Raw genomic sequence first — 23,273 nt, 5'->3', positions numbered from 1 at the left:
ACCTGCTTCTATACCATCAGGTTTACAGAGTGGGGCTGCAGTCAGCACTACTATACCCCAGGAAACTCTGGTACTGGGTTCAATTCTGGATTTTGGTCCTTCTGTGTGGAGTTTGCATGTTCACCCTGTGTTCATGTGGGTTTTCTTTTGGTGATCTGGTTTCTGCTGTCCTCCTACACACACACTTTCCAAGTCAATTGGTATCTAATTTCTCTCTCCTTGTGCATGTGTCTGTGTCCTGTGATGGACAGACCTTGTCCAGGGTGTAGTCAAGGAAAATAATACATCAAGTCAGGAGACGCACACTAAGAAAAATAAACCCTTTATTTAGCATTTTGACAACACACGCGTAGGGCAGCTCAAGCACAGCAACAATCCTGCTGCACAACAGTTTCAAACCAAAGGCAACAGACCATAAAAAAATAAAGTTCCCAAAAACAAGCAACTTTAAACCAATACATTTTATAGGTATTTGAAGCATTACAAGAGTTACAAGTTTATACTGTAGTTCCAATCATAATTTTGTTCAGGGTATTTCAGTAAACACATCTTAACTAGATATCGACACTCCTTGAAAGCAAAAAATTTTAAAAAGTACCGCATATCCAGCAAAAGATTATAAACTATATAAACTAACATGGTTTAGCTGGAAAACTAACTAGGACTGCTCGTTTCACATATGTATTGCCATCCTCTGACTGGTTTTAAAGCTGTAATTACAATTGCTTGATTATGTCCACTTAATCAACTCTTGGTTTGTTATCTGATGCCTAAAAAAGTTGAAATCCCCCTTTATTCAATGTTAGCAGAATATGTTTAACCCTTCTAGCCTTTTAACTGCTTCTTCTAGAGGGATGCGTCTTTAATTTGAGAGTAAAATTGAAACAATATTATCAAAGAAAAAAGGGAATGAGACAATAGAGATTTTGTATTAAATGGGCACAGTTTAAATTGTAATTGTATGCTTTGCTAGTGTGTTTTGTACTTCTGTGGGAGAAGCCAAAGACAAATTTCCACAGCTGTGGACAGTAAAGTATCTATCTAATTAGCTGATACAGAACAATGAACATCTTGGAGCAAAGGACAAGGCATCATGTTATGCGAGTCGAGATCTAATCCAGCTACTAAAACAATTGTTTTGTTTTTTTACGAGGGTTGACATGGGAGATGCTTAAAGGCAAATAGTTCTGGGAGCAAAATACATACAAATTGGTCAACACTACTGATAATTTAAATGGTACCTAACTATGTAACTAAACAAAAGTCAAATTCCTCATTCTACATTAACCATCAAGAATTAAAACCATCTAATTTAAGGGATCCCAGTTCTGGTCCTGGAGACACCCATACCTGCTGGGTTTTGTTCCACCTGGGGACTTAAATAATTGAACCCTCAATAGAACAATTAATAGATTTAATTAAAAAATGTTTTTAGTACCTATAACATGCCGGAGGCATTTTAACTATTGTCTTTAAGAAATTTAAAATCTCCCACCTTTGATTGGGGGGAAAAAACAAACTTGTAAAGGTTTTAACCAAGCACCTTGTTGGTTCAGTTAAGGACTCATTTAAAGCTACATCTCAGCTTCAATGAAAACCAGCATGTGTGAGACCCCAGGATCAGGACTGGGAACAAGGTTCACTGCTTAGAAGTACCACCTGTGCTTGGACTTCAGTGGATCTGAGAAGACTACTGACATACAAAATCTGTACACCCTTAAGACAAATATTGAATCATTTCTTAAATAATCAACAGTGCACATGAAAGGGGACGGAACGAGTGGAACTGAAATTGTTACGTCTGTGGTTTGTAAACATAAAATTACAGTAAGGAAAAGGTTTAGCAGAGGGGTCTCCAATCCTGCTCCTGGAGAGTTCCAATTCAGCGGGCTCTGTTGGTCACCAATTTCTAAAGATCTGGAACAATTACTTTCTGATCAATAAAACAGGTGGTTTGTTAAATTAAGCAATTTGGAGATGATTTAGGATTAATATCTATGTGCTATTCAGCCCTCAAGGTTCTCTTAAATGAACAGATGGTTTGTTTGATTCGTCAATATCTTATAGGCGTTATCAATCTTTTGAAACAGGTGACCTAGAAGACCAACTGGACTGGGGCTCCAGGACCAGGGTTGGAGAAAACTGGAGTGGATATTAGTATTGGCCCTGTTGCTGATGTGCGTCAAGACAAAGCTGCAGAGCCTTCAACAACTGCCCAGCCCATGTGGGGATAAAGATCTGCAGTACAAGGATGCAGAAACTTCCCAAGGAAGGAAAGCAGAAAATCCCAGCAGGCACTTGGGAGGAAAAGGTGCATCAGATTCCATGACCACAAGTAGATGGTCAATTTAGGATTTAGACCAACAGCTCCAAATCATTTGTCTTAGGTTTATGAGCAGATGTTAAGAAAAAATGTTTCCCTTATACTTTTAATAAAACATAAAAATCTCTTTAACCCCCCAAAAAATACACTTGACAAAATCAGGTTTTAATAACCCATAAGCCATGTTTTAAAATATCTAGTGGAAAAGGGAAATATTCTTTTTAATATTTTGAGACTGAAAGTTCATAAGAGGGATTTGGATGTTAGTGGCACTGATAAAAACACAGCATATACAAGTGTTCAGAATTAATGTTTTAGAGAGTGTGCAAACAACTCACGTCTTCATCAACATTTGATTAACTTCAGTGAAATTATACATCAACACAAGTCAATAATAGTTTAAAAAATGAAACAGATCTTTAATTTAAAAACCTCTAAGTTTAGGTTCTGAATACTTTGGGGTGATTACCTTAAGAGTATAATCCTGAACTGGCCTTTTGTAAATGTGTAAACATGTTGTAACATGAAATTTAATAAAGTAATTGAACATAACTGGAAAATCTTTTTCAGTATAACTCTTGCTATGCAGTTATCTCAAGAAAGTAGACACCCTTTCACAGTTAAAACGGTCAACCTCAGTAGGGGGTTGTGATGCTCATACTGCTGTTGTGACATGAATAGCACCATGAAAATACTATAAATTATGTGGTTTAGTAAATCATGTATTCTCCACCACTATCACTGCTTAATAGTCCTTAGTTTAGGAATTAACAAGCACGTAGGATGATGTGTGTTCCCAGTAACTGTTCAGTTTCAGACATGAAAACCCCACTTGTATTTAGATGCAGAAGCTGATTAACTCAACTGAATCAACAGTTCAACGCTCCTGCCACCAGCAAACTACCAGCCCTGTTTTTATTTTGGCCCAACGGGAACTCGTCATTAAGTGCTGAGATGGTAATGGGAGGCCAAACATTTGATTCTTGTACACCTGGTCTTGCACAGTGCTTCAGAGCAAAGACCGGAACGCTGTAAGCTCTGCAGAAGAGCCGGAAACACCTAGGCTCAACTTGTGACACGCCGCAGAGAAAGTGCTCGTACTCCTTGTCAACGCTGCCATCTGCAGGCCTTAGCTGGTTAAAGACACAGCTGGGAAATTAAAATCCATTCAATTGGATTCTGCAGATATGGTCTGCTAAAAATTATCCACTGATACAATAATCGATCCATAACGGCCTGACAACAATGACAGAAGACGGAAAAAACACCCAACCTCAGAGGCAACGAGTCCCAGGATGTGGTGTTAAATGTTTGTTTCTGAGCTGCCGGGAGTGAGCCACAAACTCTTTCACAGTGTATCTGTGTGAAGCTCCCTTCACTGAACAAAAACTTCAACAATATAATCATGGAGTGCAGGTTATAAATGTTAATCCCCTGAATATTTTGAGGGTAGGGAAATAAGACAAATAAGGAAAGAAAAACAGAAGAGGGTTCCACTCCTAGGCCATTTTCATTTGGAGTTTTTTGTGCTTTCAATGCGTTTCAAAGTGCGTTACGTAGTCAAGACTGAAAAGGGCTGTGTTTGCATCTTATCAAAGGAAACCGGCGTGTTCTGACAGATCACAGCCAGGAGTGGATGGCTGGATTGGAGTGTGAACAGAAAGTTAAGAATGAAGATGACAGTTTGGTTCTGGTGTCATTCTAATGTTCTCAAACACCTTCAGGGGTCACTACGTTCAGTAGGCATAAGATTCTGAAAAGAACTTGCTCAGATGTTACAAATAAGCACTAAAAGGGAGTAAGATGTGGGAGCACTGAACGAGGAGCTGACCTAGGGGGCTGTGCTAGGCTCTCAGCTGGCGTGATACCGCAATCTATTAGACTATCTTTGGAGGCTTGGCAGCGGACTCTGGCCATTCATAAATATCGGGCAGGAAGGAGTCGTACTCGGTATTCCACACCTTGGACCTGATGTACCCATCCTTATCCAGGGGCTCAGGATAGTGGAACGCCACACCATTGGCGTACAGGTACTCTACCACCTGACAAAACATGGAGAAAAGCAAAGGGTCAGAACAGCCCAGAGTCTAAACATTTTCAGATACTGTATTGCTTGTACAAAACAGTGGTGGTCCGGGGGACTGTGCTGAGTGATTTGTAAATAAGCCGTAGCCTTATGGTTTTGCATTTACCCTGCAGAGCAGCCAATTACAGTTTTGCAAGTGCAAGTCCGCACTCATGTGATCACGAGGGGCAGGTTTGGTCAACGTTTGTGTCCCAGAGCTCACGACATTGAGCTCTGTGTTTGCAGGGCTTAGAATATAGACTTCATTGAAATGCAGAACAGGCAAGGGAGAAGTAAAACAAAACATTTCTACCAAACAGACAACTAAATCATCTTTTTGGTCTGAAACAAAGGAGATTACAAGGAGACTTCCAGATTCCTAAAAGGCACAGACCAAGTGCACTCAGCACAAGGACCTGGGGACACAAGTACAAAGCTTAGAGACACAGAGTGGAGTCATCCTTAGTCATGGGGTTGGAGTTGATTCCACAGAATCCACAGAAGAAGGGACAGATTCAATTCTTAGGTCTTGAAGTTACTAACAAATGGAAAACATGAGCCAACTGGTCTCCTCTTTGATAACCATTTTTTTGTTTTTATTTCCAGTACGATTACTGGTTGCACAGACAACACTGAAGAAGACTTCATCTGCTTCCCCCGTGTGGAAAAGTACAAGCAGCAAAAGAGGGATTTCCTCCTGACAGCACGGTCTCTTACCTTAACAGCAATGCGAATGGACACCTCTCTAATGTTGGACAGCTGCGGGTACAGTCTTCCCTGGCTCATCTCCTCATCAGTCAGCTGCTCTGCAAGGGCCTATGAACAGACAGTCACTGCCTTTATGTCTTGAGAGTACACCCCACTCTCATGGGACTGACCTACGGCGGTTGATCCAAAGCTCTCCTTTCTTTCGTTTCGAATATTCAGTTATGGATCAAGGCACAGAGCAACGGATTAAAGAAACAAACCTTAGCAGCTTCCAAGAAAACCGTGTCACTGATGTGACGTACTCCGCTGAGAATCACAGCCAGGGCTACACCTAAAAAGAGTCAGTACAAGACAACTATAAATACGAAGTATTCCTTGTATTAGTTAACAGCAGTTAAGGAGTCACATACACAAACAACCTTGAAACGATTTAAGATGTGTTATGTAATAGGTTCATACAATAAAAGAGCTGCTTTTTAAACCATGTTAAATGAAATTGCTGAGACACTGAGTGAGCAGGTACAAATTTGAACTTTTTTATCAAAGATGTCTAAAAATGATTAGATTACAATTTTGTGTGTTTGCGACCTACAGGAACTTATACATAGGTGCACGACCTGAGCTGTCTTGAGTAGAAATAATGTCAGTTAACAAAACAAATTCTGATTACTAACAGAAAAAGGAACACTCTGGATACAGGACAATAAAACTTTGGATAGAAATGTATTTCTAAAGAGCAGCTTACCATGAGGAACACTAAGAGTTACGAAACAATACATCAAATTGGAAAAAAAATTAATGAAATAAGAAAATCAGTACAGATAAACTGCAGCAATACTCATCTTTAGGTCCATTTTCTCAGTCCTGTCCAGGACAGAAGGAAAGGCACTGTGGTCTAAACTGTCATTTTTTTGTGGTTGTTTTACCTGGGAATATGTAGGCGTTGTTCCCCTGTCCTGGCGTGAACACGCGGCCGTCGCTCAGAGTCACAGTTCCAAAAGGGCTGCCGCTGGCAAACAGACAGCGGCCCTGGTGACAGAGAGACAATGAGAGCGTCAGAGCACTGCGATGAGGAGACTTGATACAGTAAAGATGGTACAGTACTTCTCTTGTAGTCTGTGTCAAGTTAAAGGCAGAACAGTGCGTCATTCACAGTGAGCGACAATTTAAAGGCGTTACAGTACTTCTCTCACAGTATGCAACAAATTTAAGGTGGTACAGTGCCTCTCACACAGAGCGAAAAGTTAAAGGCTGTACAGTACCTCCGTCACAGTGTATGCCTCCTCAGCAGTGCACTCTGCCTTAGTTGTGGGGTTGCTGAGAGCAAATATTATGGGGCGCTCATTGAGAGAGGCCATGGCCTTGAGGACTTCATTGGTGAAAAGCTTGCCTGCACCTGCCACTCCTAAAGAAAGAGAACGACAACCAATCAACTGGGTGGCAGAGAACGACTGCAGCGCAATGCTAGAGATAGCTGCAGTTTAAAAGGCAACTCCCTGGGATCATGTAGGGGTCATACAGGAAATAGATAATAGGATGAGCTGATTTAGCCTCCTATGATCAAATGACCACAACGCCTTGGGGCAACTGAGCACAGAAGAATCATTTTCCCAGCATCCCTAACTTCTTCTGGGACACATTGAGTCACTTGCCCACTGCGGAAAGAAAAGACCTGTGCTGCAAAGCTGGTTAAACAGCCCACTTTTGAGGGTGTTCTCCTTACCGATTATGGCCGTAGGTTTGAGGACATTAACAGCATCAAGAAAGCTCTTGACTGTTTCTCCAGGACTCTGGTGTACGAAGGCCTCCTGGTTACCGTCTGTTATTTCTCGCCGGTCCTACAAAGGGATATCAGTAAACAGACAATTTACAGGGCCCCCTCATGATCTGAGAAGGCATAAACCACTTCTAGTTAATACTAGTTGTACATCATCTGCACCTTTTCACTAGATATTCAAACAGATGGGCTCAGCCTCCCAGACCTCCTCTGCTGTATCTCACCTGCACCAGTAGACCATATTTGTCAAACATCCAGATTTTCTTTCTGGCTTCTGCTTGTGACACCCCTGCCTCCATCATGGCCATGACAATCAGGTTAGCGATTCCCAGAGCAGCCTGAAAAAACAGAGCTGATCAGAAACCACTCCAGACTCAGATTTGTCCAAACACTTACCCATCATTTTCCATCTCATTGGGGTGCCCATCTGTGCTCATAAAGAACCACAGTCCTGCTCGTTTTTCAGCCAGGCTTAAAAAGGTCAGTGAGCCGAGACCTGGAGAGTATGTTAATGCTTTTTAATTAAGCAACAGACTCTTAATTAAGCAACGCTTAGCTGCAATGAAAACCAGAAGACCACATGTGGACACTCCTCACGAGCCACTAAATGATATGGTTATGTATAATTACTCACAAGAAAAAAAAAACTAGAGGTCAAATATGAAAGATCAATGAACAAATGCTTTTTAGAGTTCTAAAAATGAAGAAGTCATCACTCATTTCTCTTAAGTGCGCAAAACTTGGGTTTCTGGTCCAAGATTACCTCTGTCACTGACAGGTGACCACACTTTCTACTCTGCATTGGGAAGGAATACAGGTGAACAATTGTCACTATTAGTGACAATGAGTTAAAGGCCCTTAGAAGTGGGCTCACTCATATCCCTGCTGAGCTGAAGGTTAGGACTGCTGGCTGCCCTGGGCACCCCTCTGGAGCCCTCAGTTTCCAAATGCAGAAAACGCTGTTGTGGCATTAATAGAGATCACCGACTGCTGTATACAACTGCCTGATTACATTATGACCAGAATGCTACAAAATGCAATCTGAAAAAAAGAATTGCATTGATCAAAAGGACACAGAGGAACAGTCCATGGACAGGAGGGTGGGTCACAAGATCTTACCTCTCCTGCACCCAGGAAGAGAACTCGGTGCTCGGTGATGGGCTTCCCAATCACCCGCTGTGCTGCCAGCAGTCCGGCCAGCGCCACTGAGGCTGTACCTGCAAGAGGACAGGGACACCAAAAACATCTCGCACAGCTGCATGAACACTCACTGCAAACCATCAGGGACTGGAGCTAAAAGCTTCCCTTCGCTCATCAGCACAGGTGCACCACTCCAGCCCCGGAGGGACCGAACCCAGCAGGTTTTCTAGGTCTGAAGACATTCTAAAAGTGATACATGGGTCCAGTGGTGGTAACGATCTGCTAGATTTTGGATCATGAGCATTTCTCAGCTTGTTCACAGCTGTTAGCAAAGCCTTTCATATTGCACACACTCCTACTCGCCCACATCCGAAGCAAACAAATATTTGGTAAACTCCTCTCCTCTCAGTCACACAAGACAAGCTTCGTAATATTCCTTTCAGTCAGTTTTGGCATCCAACAGAAACCATGGAATTTTGTGCAGACCTAATATTTAATACCCTTGTTATGAAAGCAATTATTAAATTGTTTTTTGTATTGCTATTTTATTGTTTATGTTTTTACATAAAAAATCTTTTCTTGGTTTTGCAGTGGAAAAACTCGATCTACAACAAGCGGCCTTTGCCTTGTTACTGTTCCCCTGGCTTTTTTTTGGCTGGTTGAGATTCCTAGGTCAGTTAACTTGTTCTTAAGTTACAACACATAGAGGAGAAATGAGGAGTATATTCAATGAAAAAACAGTGTCTGAGTGCCCTGGACACAAAATGGCCAAGTCACAGCTTATTTAAAACCGGAATGGCCACCATTTGAGGTTGTAATGAAAAGTTTGCAGGGAGAGCAGACATACTGTGCTTGTAAATTTCTGAAAACAGTGTTAGATTTAAGAAAGGACCAGGAAGTTGAAGTGCCTGTCTGAAGTGCAGTAACTATACTACTTTCCATTCATTTCAGATTCATCCTGGCCAAACAGATAGGCACTGCCAAACAAATGCTGGGCACCAAATGATATTCTTTCAAAAGAGCACTGCACAAGCCTTGCTGAACTCCTCCCTTTGGACTCCTTATTTATTATGACCGCTAAATACAGAGAAACCATGCCTGACTGGGTCCTGCATACTGCACATTCAGGGATACATTCGCTCATCACTTAACTCACCTTGAATGTCATCATTGAAGGTGCAATACTTCTCTCTGTACTTGCGCAGGAATCTGAATGCATTATGGTTCCCAAAGTCTTCAAACTGAATGAGGGTGTTTTGGCCATACCTAAAGAATAGCATTATTAAACAGTTGTCCAGGCAACTGTAGTGTTGAAAGACCAATGAGCCTGTATACAGATATCATATCACATATTTTTGGAATATGATACAGTACGTCTTACCAGAGGGCAAAGATGGAGACCATATGTGAAATATAAAAAATCCTTAATTTGAAAAAATAGCTTTCATAACTGCAGTATGGCAGTTAGCTGCTGGAGGAAAACCCCTTCATGCTCTGTTAGGCAAAATGATTGTCTTGCAGTGCAGATTACATAAAAACAGCACATACTTATACTGAAGTATTAGTGTAATTAGAATGTATTAACTTCACAGCAACCTGCTGACATGACAGACCTGTAATCCTGCAATCAAAGCCATTCAGGATTCACGATATGGGGTTGTAATGCTCTTTTGCGAGCTGCAGGAAGGAATCTGTCATCTTAAGATCTCACATGTCACTGCCCACAGCGCTGTGCTGCTGCAGAGAGAAGCGCTGGGTTCTTACTTATTCACCACTGCCTCCATGAACTCGTCGATGAGGTCGTCATAGAGCTGAGAGCGGTCCCGTTTCTGGTACAGGCCCATGTAAAAGGGATCCTTCAACAGTGTCTGCAGCAACAACAAAGAAAAGAGAAACCTCCTAGTTTAAAAGACTCAGGCCACCGACTGCATTATCTTTTTCAGCTTGGACAGTGCTGGCAATGCAAGGTGATGAAGCACCTTCAATGAGAGCCCAAGAAAAATTCACATCCTGGTTTGCAGGAGCTCAGTAATTCAGTCAGCTGTGCAGAGCTGCTGTGAGGACGGCTCAGGTCACCCTATCCTTCCTTTCTTCAGGACAACAGTTCTTTAAATGAACAAATTACTTGCATAATTGATCAGTAAATTAGATTTTCTAAATAATTAATAAGCAGGATTAAAGGATGGCTTGAAGTCTATAGGTCTGACTGGACTCGAGCTCTCCAGCACTAGGGTTGAGGACTTCTTGTATTCTCCCTCTTACAAAACTATCTATTTTACCCACGATATACTTAACACAGATCAATAATCAAATGACAAAATAATACAAAACTCCCTGGAAATGAGAAGTGCTCTCAGTTTATTATAAAACTAGAAATAAACAGTGTTGTGACAGTGTGCTACAACAGTAAGGGAATAAATCAATACAGGAAGTTCAGTTTAAGAGTGTGCAGGCAGAAGGATACCATCGAAAAGAAATTCTGCTTTGTGTAAATGAACTGAGTTGTGGAGGGTGTGATGTGTTCCTGTGACAAAAGCCTGTATTGGGGGTTACAGACTGCGTGGCCTGGTGCCCCATCTCCGCTGCCATTCAGGGAAACTCACGGGATTGTCGGTGCCCACATCGATGCAGACTGGAAGGCACTTCTCGGGTTTGATGCCAGCACAGGCCGTGTACAGGCACAGCTTCCCTACCGGGATGCCCATCCCGTACACCCCCAGGTCCCCGAGACCCAGAATCCGTTCTCCGTCAGTCACCACCACCGCCTGGCACAACAGACACAGGCGAGACACAGCGGGAGTCACACACTCACAGGAGAGGCCCAAAGTTTGTACACACAACAGTGTGGAATGAAAATATTACAGGACTGACAGACATGCGGTGCGCTGTCATGGTTAATTCTTCTATTGTGAAAAAGATATAGAAGAATCTCTGCCATGTAAACTAGGACACCCTGCTCCAGCTGGTTCATACAGGGGAACCCCTGGACGCCCCGCTCCAGCTTGTATCTGGAGTGTGTAACAGGTGAACAGTTAACGGTTTGCTGTGTAGATTTAGTCCGCCTTACCTTTACATCAGGCTCTGGCCAGTTGTCCATGACAGACTTGATATGGCCTCTGTCCAATATGGAAATAAACAAGCCCCTGTCAAACATTTAAAAAGACCAGTTAATGAAATGATATATATATATAATAACATGGGCTTTAGTTTTTCAGTTTCTAATGATGTGACACCCCTTTGACATTACTGTGACCTGATTCAGTTTGATAATTAAAAACAAAAAATCAATTAATTATTCCGAACAATAATCAGTCTCAAGTACATTTGTTGATTGGAGTGCTGGTTGTTTGTCCTTTATCTGTAATGGAAAGACAGGTGACAGTGATCACTCCTGCCTCAGTTTTTTGAACAGATGTGAAAAGTTGTCATTTCTAGAATTTCTAGAATTCTCTTCAGCATTTGATTGCATTCAATTGCAATTACTGGCAACCAAGCTATTGTCTAATTTTATTTTTTATCTTAATCTTGTCAGCTGGGTCACAGATTACAGACGGAACCTAAAAGGTAAGAATTAATAATGCTTTGTCTGACAAGTGGATTCTTCAACTGGTTCCCCCAAGGAACCACTGTATTGTCTCCCTTACCTTTCGTCCTGTATACAAATGACTGTAAATTACCACCAATCAAAACACATAATTACATTTACAGACAACTCTGTTACTGTTAGTCTGCTGCAAGCAGACGAGTGGGGCCAAGGAACAGTTGTAGAGGAGTTTGCCACTTGGTGTGAACTAAACTATTTGGAGTCGAATGTCTTTAAAACAAAAGACATGGCAATTATTTTCAGGAAGAACCCTTAGACCCCCACTCAAAGGCTGACGATCAGGAGATAATCGGTGGACATGGCTGGTAAATATACATATTAGGGACTATACTAGACTGCACATTTTGAGGCAAACTGATTCTAGTCTCAAAAAAGAGCAACAGATTCTGTTTTTTTTCCCTGATCTGCTGCATTTGGGAATCTGAATCTGTGGAGTATTGTCAAACTGTCAGAAAGTCATTGGTGCTGATATTTCTAATCTACCCCATGTCTATCAGTTCCGATTTGTACAAATAGGAATTTTCCACCCCAGATGGAAATGTTTGTGTCACGAACAGTTCTTTCCAGGCCCTATGCAGACGACGCGATCCGGAATTGTGAAGATACACTAGGGAGAAAGTCATGCAGGAAAGGGTCTGGATACAGGGGGGCGTGTCCGAGGTGAGCTGGTGTCCTGGGGAAGTGAGTCCGGGCGAACAAACAAAGCCAAAGTCCAAACGGGGAATCCAAACGGAAGAGTAGAGTCCAAGACCAGGAGATCCATCCAAGGGTTAAAAGCATGAGCCGGCTCGGGACCGGGGGGGCAGGGAATCAGGAACAGAAGGTTAAAACCATAACGGAGCCAGACGCAGCAGGACCCCGGGCTCTCATGAAACGTGATTCAATGAGGAACCAGGAGTAAGGTCCGTGGCTGGCTTTTAAGGGGGAGCGGGAATAGGGAACAGGTGCAGACAATGGGAGGAAACAAGGAAGGGCTGGAGCGCCCTTAAGAGGAGGGGTTAGCGATCGTGACAGTTTGATGACTTCCAACTACTCCCCTCAGAATGCAGAATTCCTAATTTAAAAACAAACAGGTTCAAGTTCTCACTTATACCTGTAGCTATAAGCTTGCTCAACAGTTGATTCTCTTGCTCATGTTTACGCATATTGTCTGTTGCTGTACAACAAAATTGCCACTTGGGGATTCTCTCTGCCAGTTCATCTCGTACACCCTCTCTGTCAGTTCATCTCGTACACCCTCCTCCCAATAACCTGGTTAAGCCCCCAGTCCTCGTGCTGGAGATCTGCTGACAAATATAATTCCAGCAGTAAATATCAGCCTATTTGTACGTGGTCACAGTTTATAAAGCAAATCATTCTTCCTCAAAGGACTATACATTTTGCAAAAACACAAAGAAACATTGAGACTCATACAGTACATGCATATATACAAGAGTATAAATGGTGGGCAGCAGTGTCTTACTTGGGTCTGCGGAAGATGTGCCCGTACTGTGAACACGCCAGGCCTACAGTGGGGGTGTAGACTATGGGCATGAGCTTCTCAATCTCCTCCTGCAGGATGCGGTAGAACAGCCTCTCGTTCCTCTCCTGGATCCCCATCACGTAGATGTATCTGTGCACAAACACACACACAACTGGGCTCAAGCTATTACCTGCACAGCTCTACCTTATAGGTGATCTTAATTTTAAACTCAAGACTAAAAACAGGCATGAACAACAATAAAACCAACTGAGGCAGCAAAACAAGGCTATGATATGACATAACATCTTTTCTCTAAACTCTAGATTTCATGAACTATTGATATGATTGCTATTTTCCTACTTTAAATAAACCTTAAAACTGAACTGCAATGTTGATAGAACACATAAGCTGTCATCTTAGATTATTTAAATTGCTCATATTTTATGAAAGGGTGGTGGTGTAGTGTAGTTGTTCAGGTCTCTGATGTGGATTGTTTCACTGGCCTTGTGGCGGCTTGTGGGTTCGAGTCCCCACTGTGGACCTGTTGTATGTTGAAAAGAGATCCTTTACCCCTGTTACTAGTGGGACCAGTATTGCTTGGGGGTGATCCCTAAGTTGGACCATCCAGAGGGGGAGTCATGTGCTCTCTAGTCCACTTAACTCTATAGAAACCAGTGTGAGCTCTGGTCCGATCAGCCAGTATGACTCGGATCTGGGCTTTGCTTATTTTGTGAAAATGCTCTGTGTCGATTTGCTGTGAAGGGCAACAAACCAAATAAAATTCAGATCAACATATTTGCAGAAAGTTTATTTAAGAACTGAGATACTTTGATTATAATATCACGGGTATATCATGGGTCCAGCGGGGATGACATTCAGGACCAGTACACATGTCAGACCAGAACGCTCTATAGTTCCAGTCCAAAGTGCAGCTGGACTGGGGTTAAAGTGTTCAGATGTTATGGTTTCTTTGAATCACAGCTCGGGCTCACTTCTCTAAGGGGTCGGTCATTTTCTCCAGGTTCCTCTTGAAGCGCATTGCCTGGATGTCCTGGGTTTCGATCTTGGGAGGGAGAAGGCCCTGTAGGCCCAGGATCTGCCTCTCTTGCAATGTGAACGCCATTCCCTGCCAAACAGACCACACTTCAACAAGCAGCAAAAACCAGCTCCCACCCCAGCAGAATCTGCAGCAGACAGGTGAAAGCTGTGCCTCCTGCTCTCTGCTGAAAACTGTTCTCTTGTAGACTGAAGGAGAGAATACAGGCCAGATAATGCTCAGGCCTCACACCTTGTTCCTGTGGCTAAATCTCATACAAAACAAACAAGTCCTAAATGTTCACAATCCAGTCTCTTTAAAAAACATTTCATTTTTCAATTTCTGGCGCTAAGGCCTTCACATTTTTTCTGTGACACCTGGGGGCTTTTCTGAAAGTTTTTGTCCCCGTACCCAGCTAGCTGTTGATACAAACGTATCACAGTAGCCGAGGCTGTACCTTGTCACTAGGGCTTTCAAACTCTCTTAACCAGACGTGGCTTTTACTTAATGTCGGAAAAAAAAACATAAATTACCCTGCTTCACTTGTTTCACTTCTTTCAAAAGGATCTACTGGGAACTATACCACAAAACCTAATTAACACTACCACAAATTACTGGATCAGGATTGATATCCTGTGTCATCGCTTTTCCTTGATCATGCTCCACGGAGCTATTTTCAATGAGTAAAAATGAAAAATGTCCGAATCCCGGATGGAAATTAAAACATGAAGTACACTACAGCAACGAGATAACACCCTTTAATTTTCAATGTTAAACCAAATACAAATTGCTTTCTGGGAGACCATTAAAACCATACACATCAGTGAGCCTTCTGTTTTTTTTAATCCAGAGTGACAAGTGTACAGTGCAGTATAACTTGTCCTTCAGAACGTTGAGTTTTTCGAGTTGAGGAAAGCCCAGTAAAAACTGTATTTTCAGATAAGGTTAATATTACACTTTTTAAATGATTTTCTCCTAATGTTTTAGGAATTTTAGGAGTTTTATCTAATTAGGAGTTTTCTCCTAATTAAATAATGTAATATTAATTGATTGCTTTGAGAAAAACACAGTGCTCCAGAATAACACTGGTGCTGGGGGCAGCCCTGTACGAACAGGAGCAGGATAATTATTTCAAATCACACAACTGCCTGATACCTCAGATCGTGCATGACCTAGCATGACCTAGAGCTAGACTAGAGAGTGGAGAGTGGCAGGAAGGAGGAAGGAAGGAAGAACAGATCAAATTCAACACACCAAGTATGATCTCATTTTGCATTTGTGGTGGAGAGATGACTGTGTCCAAACAGCTCTGCCTACAGCGTCCACACAAGAGAGGAGAAATGCTAATAATGGTGTTTAATCAGTAGACTGTACCCAAACTGACTGACAGAGAAGTGCTTTTGTGTGTGATAATGCTCACTAAACTGCCCACTTAGAATCTTTGGATAGAACAGTTCAAACTGTGGAGGGGACTGGCGTGAGTCACATGTTACCACTGCAACTGTTATCAGGAAGAGATAACACAAGCTAAATACAGTACAGTTTCACACAATGACTCATCACCAACACAGAGATAAGAGCTCCGTCAGCAGCTGCCGGAGCACAAAATGGTAATCTATACAGTTTTCCAGGTTAGTCCAGTTATTGTGTTTCAGGCGAGATGAACAACGCTACAAGTTCCTTGTGTGAATTTCCCACTAAACATTACAAAATGTTACATAAAATCAAGCTGTTAGAGAATGTTTATTTACACAAAATAAAAATATAAAGCTCGCCAACATATTTTTCAACATGCCAGATAAATCACCGTTTTAAAAAAATGAAAAAAGTCCCTACATGTTATTCACAAGTATTCCGCAGCACTGGAATTCAGTACAATAGATTACAAAAAATAGGAAATATGTAAGTTCTGGAATATTTGCAGACATTGTATACAAGTAATCCAAATTAAACTAATTTTGGATTTGTCATGTTATGTCAAAAATCCACTGTGGACAAGTACACAAAGAGTGTACGAGTTTGTATGCACACGACAGTTTCTTCCATATGGTTTCAACTTAGACCTACGTTTTCACATGTTTGAGCTGATAAAAGAAAACAGCAGACCTGTTTCTTTCACTTTTGGATGGGTCGTAGTTTCTCTGCTGAAATACAGTACTTCCCAACCAATAGAGGGTGACTTTAAGAGACATGCCCCCCGAAGACAAGGCAGGAATCTCTGGTATGCTTTGATGGGAAAGACCCTCTAGTGGTAGTCCTTTCTAATACTGCTAATACTGTTAAGAGAACCAGATCCAGCACCACATGGAAGCAATCAGACTAGGCTGCACTAAACGGCAAAAAAAGTCTGCATCATGGTTTCTTTCTGGTCTCTTCACAGAAAAGTTTAAGTGTCACCACTGCTGGAAGTGGTGACAAGGGCCCACTGACTGAGATCTAAATCAAGTAAATCAAGTTCACTAGCATCTTCAGAAGCTATAGTGTTCTGGCATTAACCTGATGATGCTGATCAATGCCTGTAAGCTGTGAGTATAGTTGTGCATCCAAATGATGCCAACAAAACACAGGATTTCGTTTTTCTCTGTGGGCAGACCGAAAAAGACAAATCACTTTGCACGGAGAGAGGTGTGTAGAGTGGGCAGCTCTTCGCCGCGCCAGCGAGCACGCACCTTGTTAGTCCTGGGGTTGAGCATGAGGGGCTTCCCTTTCTCCTTGGTGTGGACGGCCCGGCTCGCGCACACGCAGGGCCTGGCGGCCAGCCGCAGCCTGGACAGCATCGCTCGCGGGAGTCTGCCTGCCGGGACAGGAGAGGCGCAGCGTCACTGCATCGCCCCCGCTGGAGAGGGCTTGCCCTAGCAGACTTCACAGGTCTCACAACAATAAGGAGACTGCGAGCGCTCGTCTAAAAAAAAAGGTTTTTTGCGCCGCACCTCAAGAAAAAGTCAAACAATGCCAAGATTGATGTGCATTTATGAGTCATGTCTGTGTGCTTTGGACAAATAAGTGATGTGTTTTTTAAGTTCACGACAGGGCAGTGACAGGTAAAGACAGTCAATGCAAAGGGGGGCTTGTACAGTCATGGTAACATACTGACAGCTTACGTGGGACCTGTTTAAGAGAAAGGCAAAAACAGCTTCTTAAAAACTGTTTTAAACAATACGCAATTCTTACAAAACTGTTTCTCAAAACTGATCCCACAAGACTACTGTCAATCTATGGCCAAGATGCTGCCAGCAGCCTGAGAACAGTCTCTCCCTCCGTGAACACCCCACTGACACAGACTGAACGATGCCCTTACACACTCATCAGGGGTCTCATCTGAATGTAGAGCATGAAAAAGATCAAGGCACTGACGCACAGTATTAATGCACTTCAGCAGATGGTGGGGATAGGGAGTCATTTTCTTTGAATTTGCCCTGCATGAGACATCTCTCGCAGAAGACGTTTATAATCCTCTTAAGAAGAACAACACATCCGGCTCACAAAACCGTGTGAAATAAATACGCCATTGTGGATGCTGGGACTTGTATCCGACTTCCCTGCTGGAGCTCATACGAATTTGGACAGAAAAGGGGTTTCCAGCACAAGATAGTCAGCCAAGGGTCACCTGACACCCCAGCCGACTCCTGGGGTTCTTCAGCATCCTGAGCAAGAGAAATATCTCTGCTAACACAACTTCAAAAAGATTATTGAGATTAAATCAATGATTTTTTGGAGCCAAATCATGCAATTGCCATTTGTCTGGGCATGAAAGCTCTATGCTGTGGTGCAACATGCACATAGTATGCACACTGCTTTCTGCACACATCACCCTTTCCATTCACTTTAGCTCTTTCCCCAAGCTATAACCATTAACACTATACAGTGCTGATTGCAGTTGAATTAACCACAGTGAATGCAGTTGGCAATACTTTGACCTGTGTATAGCAGAAGGGTGTTATAAAGAAAAGCACTTTCTAGCATATGATTTACACAAACACAAAAGATGCTTATACAGCAAACACTAAATGTCACATGGCATGATGAATTCACCCAACACATTGCACAATTTAGCTGCTCGAGTCTTGCTATTCAGTCCACTGGTTTCACAACAAGAACAATTCTGCTTTCAATATGATGCACATAAACCCAACACTGTGCTCCCAGACGCAGAACAGACCTTTTACAAAACAGTAATTAAGAGAGCTGAAGCAGCTCCCAATAAAGAAAATGAAATTATAAAGAAAAGGAACTGGCTATTTTTGTTAAAGGAAGGTTATTCACCCCACATTGGACATGAGGGCATGATAAAATACAGAAGTAATTGTAGTTTCCTTAATTGTACACTGATGTGCAAAAGGACATCTGGTGTCTGAAATTATAACTGGGATTCCTGAGGGAGCTTAGATTAAATCTCAGTTTAGCTCTCTGAGACTAGCAGCTAGCTCTCACCCCGAGATAACTCAGATGTTAGAGCCTTAGCGGACCAAATACAAAAACCTGACCCCCTGAAAAAGGCTTTACAAATGCATGACACTGGATTCCCATGTGGGAAGAAGGAAATCTCAGGTACTGTGAACCATCAGATACTGTGTGATCCACCTGGTGGGCAGATCCAGGTTTTGATCCATAGTCTGCACGAACTCCTCCGTAACAGCCCAGGGACGCAGCCACTGCTCTGTTTTACTCTGATGGAATTTTTCTGTCAATATTAGATTATTAGGACCACTGTTGGAGCTTTCTTGTCGGGACACAACCGGAAGAATTCACCAGGACCAGCAGACCAATGCATTACAGTGTCATTAGTGCTCAGCACTCCTTGTCCGCAAATAGGTTCCAGAATCAATTCTGCAAAAAATTCGCACCTTATATTTCTCTCTCTGAATTCTATACCACAGAGATAAAAATTACCCTATTCTGGCAAGGGGGGTTGATTAATTGGTGGGGAGGTGTGGTGGCTCTGTGGCTAAAGATCTGCGCCTGTGTCTGGAAGGTATCTGGTTCAAATCCCACAGCCGGCAGAGGAATCCTACTCCCTTGTACCATTGAGCAAGGCCCTTAACCTCAACTGCTCCAGGAGCACCATATAAATGGCTGACCATGTGCTCTGACATCAAGCTTCTCTACCTGTCTGTGTGTCTATGTGTCTCATGGAGCAAGTTGGGGTATGTGAAAAGACAAATTCCTAATACAAGAAATTGTATATGGCCAATAAAGTGATCTTATTTTAATTGTCTTGTTTTAATAGTGCAGCATTAGGGCTTTTGCTTTAGTCACAACAAAAGAACATTCTGGAGCAAATTAAAACAGCAGAAGCTAGTGATCATTGATAGACCTCGCTGAAACACCCCCGAGTGATGATTAGAAGCCTGTCAGTGGACCTCCCACCCCTGACCTTTACAACACCATTTCTAATAAGGGTTTTATCTTTATAGTCTGCATTTCAAAGAGCCTCTATGAAGTGATGACTTCATAGAAAAGCTGAATATAACCATTCAGGCCCACATTTAACCTGCCTCCTCCAACTCACTGCACCCACAGTAGCTGCAATAACAAACTCCTACACACCTTTGTCAAATCTGCACTTGGCATCTCTTTAATACCTGTACGATACACTCCTTGATTTGAGCAACAAACCCAATTGCTAAGTTTATTGCTAATGCCCCACATGACCACACAGCCTTAGGACATACAGTGCTTGCTAAACACATGAAACCCCTGAAACCAACCACAGATCACCTCAACCTCACCAACCTCAAATCACCTGTGCTAAATGCTGCCTTTAACTGATCTGCCTGCTTGTCTAGATTTTTGGTTTCCTTCTTGCTTCACTAAGTCCCGAGTTTCAAAAATACCGTATTGTTTCCAACAGCTTCAGAATACAGAGCTGTAAACAGTCTCTCCTCAATCTCTTCTCGAGCTGACCTTTAATTCCGAATAAACTATTCTTAATTTGCAATTGGTTTATAGTGAAAAGAGGCAGATGGGGCAACAATGAGCTGTTTTTCCTTCCGTAGAGGTCCATTTAGTTACACGCACACAGAATTTTACAGGCCGGGGGAAGTAAACCTTTTTAGTCCTGAAGAAGGGGACTGGAGACTAGTATTCAAAATCATCGACAACATTCATCCAGACGACTTCTTCAGAAAGAACAGTGAAGCACCAACCAGAGGAACAAGGAAACTACAAGGAGGTGTATTTCTAACTGAGAACAGAAGGCACTAGTGGGATAGGGAGCCGCAGCCTCACAGCACCAGGGTTCAACTGTGGCATGTCTACTGTGTGGAGTTTGCATGTTCTCCTCATGTTTGTGTGGTTTGTGTCTGAGGGGTCCAGTGGGCTTCCACCTTCCAAACACATGCTGCCTAGGTTAAATGGTATCTTTAAAAACAGGTCTCCAGCAGGTCCCCTGTTTCTTAATATCGGTAACACTATACAATATTGATTAATCAAGCAAGCAATCTGTTCATTTAACACAAATCTGGTCCCTGAGAGGTGAAGGGCTTGGTTATCAGTCCTAAACCATCTCTAAATGACTTAATTTAAGAAATCTCTTGTTTAGTTGATCACAATGGATGTTTCATGTCTTTAGAAACTGGTAATTTAATGGTGATGCACAAGACCTGCCTGTGGCCTCTCCAGGACCTCCGATGTACAGGAGCACTGTGATGTGCTAGCATCCCAGCCCGAGTGGATTACTGCCACACACACTGTGCTTCTAACGCAGCTGTCTGAATCCCGCAAAACTCGCCAGGAATCAGGAATTGGTCCTGAACTGAGGGAACTGGAATGTTGAAGGAATTGAACTGTAGTGGATTCAGAGAAAATGAACCCCAACTTCGATATGTTTTGTAAAAATGTGCACACAAAAATCTTGTGGGTATAAATAGAGCAGCTAACGTTATGTCCAGGGAAGTGCTATTTATAAATATTGACCCTTGAGACTAACCTTTCGTTGCTGGGCCAGTGGTCTTAAATTGGATATCATTGGAGAAATACAGCAATGGGAGAGACGCAGAAAGAGGGCTTTAAAGGACAGTTAAACACGTAAAAACTCACATCTATAAAGTTTAGAAAGCGTTAATGCTGCATGTTCCAGAGGACTACATGGTTAATTTCATTACACATACAAACATGACATCTGTTGCTGGGCGCATGAACTCGCCAAGTTCAAACACACTTACAAACTGGATAATTTCTGTTTTACAACCGGACTCTGAAGTCTGTAATCAATGAGGAGGAAACGAAAGTGCTAACGGATCGTAAGTCACACCCTTGGTTTCTCGACATTTCCAATAAAGAAATACCACTGAACAACGAAATGACAGTGCGCCGCACACTATTATCGCCACTTAAATACGCTCATCATTTGAACCCCTTTTCACTGAAGCACTGAAAGAGAAGAGCTTTAAACCGAAATAAATCGCGTCGCAGTTTCATGAAGCGTGCGGAGGTCCAGGAAAGCAAGGGCAAAGTAGTTGCCACCGTGCAGGAGATAGAGACCCTTTGTTTTAACTAAGAAGGCGCTTTCTGGAGGAAAAACCTTCGACATTCCTGACCCGTGACGTTCAGTGGCCTGAAATAAGACACCGCATCATCCTCGTCGTCGTCTCAATCAACACTTTTAAACAAGAGATTTTAAATTTTGTCCCAAAATCCATAGCAGTCCACTATACCTCAGCTAGCGGAGGTAAAGCCATGAACAAAGGAAAAAAATACTGAAAAAAAACATACTACTGTAAATAACTCTTACATCTATTCAGCCTCACACTCCACAAGCGCCACCTTCCCTAAAACTAGACGTGTAAACAGTCCATGTTATGTAATACATATGTTGATGTACTTACCGATACCTTGATGAATCCTCCCGGTCCTGCTCAAGACAGTAGTGACAGGTCACGGTACCGACCCGGCCACACTGTCTCCCACCTAGACACAGAGGCGGAGCCAATCCAGGATCAGCCCGCTAAGCCAATCACACAGCTCTGTCGGCAACATCACACGGGTCTTTTACCATATAGCCCTCAAAAACCGTTCGCAAAATTAACCTTTTTGAGAGAACTCCATATATACCGCTTGTCAGCAAATTAAATATATATATATCAGCGTCTGGGTACAAGAACCTTTGTACTTTAATTTAACACTGGTATAAGAAACCACAATTAGCAAACACTTTATTTATTTTTTTACTAATAAAACAACATTTTATTTTAGTTGCGTTAGCTTTTTAGGTTTTACGGTAACGCGGCTACATCGTAGGAACTTGAACGATTCTTCCCTAACCCGGTTGAAACCGGGGAAGACGCAGGGAACTGCGACTGCGACGTAATTTATGATACCAGCGAAATATCCAATAGCAGACCTGGAAATGGAAGAAATGATAACAATATATTAACGGGGAGTCCTGAAGAAAATGAAATTGCATTGAAAAATCTTGGTAAATACTGCAAGGATCTTATGGTATATTTAGATTTTTTAATATATGTTTTCCAACTGCTCACTTCCTTTACAATTGAATTAGATTCCAGTTTAATGAAAGGCATTTATAAGTTATTATTACACTTTTAGTTTAAACATTCACACTTGCGATTGTTATTAACGACATATTTACTCACAATGTAGTGAATTGTTATTAACTACATCTTCAGAATACAGTATGCTTGGTTATATAACTGCTGTAAATAAACCAGCCATCACATAATCAAATCTTTGTCACATTGTGAAATTTGTAGGACTGAAATCCGTGATAAATGTAGAAAAAAAATGATTTTTTTTCTGAAACTGGCAATACCTAAATAAAGTACAGGCAGCCACGACAATTCTGTCCAAAGCGCAGGAAAAAGGATATTCCAGTCGGAATGTGTAATGGTGTATTAAGGATTCAAAGATAGACACATACAAATGTTGTTCTATATAAAAAAACTGTTTCATTTGCACCGCTATATAAATGTGTGAGGGAAGTTCTGAATTTTGTGCAATGGAAATTTCAGGACAGGTTCCTGTGGTCCTTTCTAAGCATAATTAATAGCTGTTAGAAACAGGTGGCAGATTTTCATTTCTTTGTCACCTTCTACAGAGAATAACTTCTATATTGTTTGTCATTCTGTGTATTCCCACCATGCTTTGCGCCAGACATAATGCACACCGATTTCTCACAGGAATTCACACCATCCATCCTT

General features: G+C 42.1%; 1 protein-coding gene across 3 annotated transcripts; it reads right to left on the bottom strand.

Moving 5' to 3' along the window:
* Window positions 1-308: 308 nt before the first annotated feature.
* me2 (malic enzyme 2, NAD(+)-dependent, mitochondrial) lies at window positions 309-22,022 on the bottom strand. Of its 3 annotated transcripts, none has more exons than XM_088911808.1 (16): window positions 21,942-22,022; window positions 16,785-16,937; window positions 14,072-14,205; window positions 13,080-13,229; window positions 11,081-11,156; window positions 10,617-10,778; window positions 9,778-9,881; window positions 9,170-9,279; window positions 7,993-8,090; window positions 7,098-7,211; window positions 6,820-6,934; window positions 6,359-6,501; window positions 6,023-6,125; window positions 5,357-5,427; window positions 5,106-5,204; window positions 309-4,365 (listed from the first exon to the last, which is right to left on the bottom strand). In XM_088911808.1, exons 2-16 carry the CDS (start codon window positions 16,890-16,892, stop codon window positions 4,201-4,203), a joined length of 1,752 nt encoding a protein of 583 aa, XP_088767934.1. In that variant the 5' UTR covers window positions 16,893-16,937; window positions 21,942-22,022; the 3' UTR covers window positions 309-4,200. The 3 variants fall into 3 exon arrangements, with proteins under 3 accessions (XP_088767934.1, XP_088767933.1, XP_088767935.1); XM_088911807.1 differs by having other exon boundaries at window positions 16,785-16,909; window positions 21,942-22,017; XM_088911809.1 differs by lacking the exons at window positions 14,072-14,205; window positions 21,942-22,022 and having other exon boundaries at window positions 16,785-16,813.
* Between the last annotated feature and the right edge of the window lie 1,251 nt (window positions 22,023-23,273).

This window comes from Atractosteus spatula, chromosome 3, assembly GCF_055471065.1.
Source record: "Atractosteus spatula isolate fAtrSpa1 chromosome 3, fAtrSpa1.hap1, whole genome shotgun sequence".
Taxonomy (NCBI): domain Eukaryota; kingdom Metazoa; phylum Chordata; class Actinopteri; order Semionotiformes; family Lepisosteidae; genus Atractosteus; species Atractosteus spatula.
Note: the sequence above shows the minus strand (reverse complement) of the source record. Positions and strands in the feature narration are given on the sequence as shown.

Bases quoted from the DNA above. Each gene is read 5' to 3' on its own strand.
- me2 (XM_088911808.1), bottom strand. From the start codon at position 16,892: ATGCTGTCCAGGCTGCGGCTGGCCGCCAGGCCCTGCGTGTGCGCGAGC. The intron at 6,126-6,358 runs GTACTGTACAGC...CTCTGTCACCAG, and splicing joins AGGCATACACTGTGACGGAG to GGCCGCTGTCTGTTTGCCAG. The intron at 5,205-5,356 runs GTTTGTTTCTTT...GTCTGTTCATAG, and splicing joins TTTTCTTGGAAGCTGCTAAG to GCCCTTGCAGAGCAGCTGAC.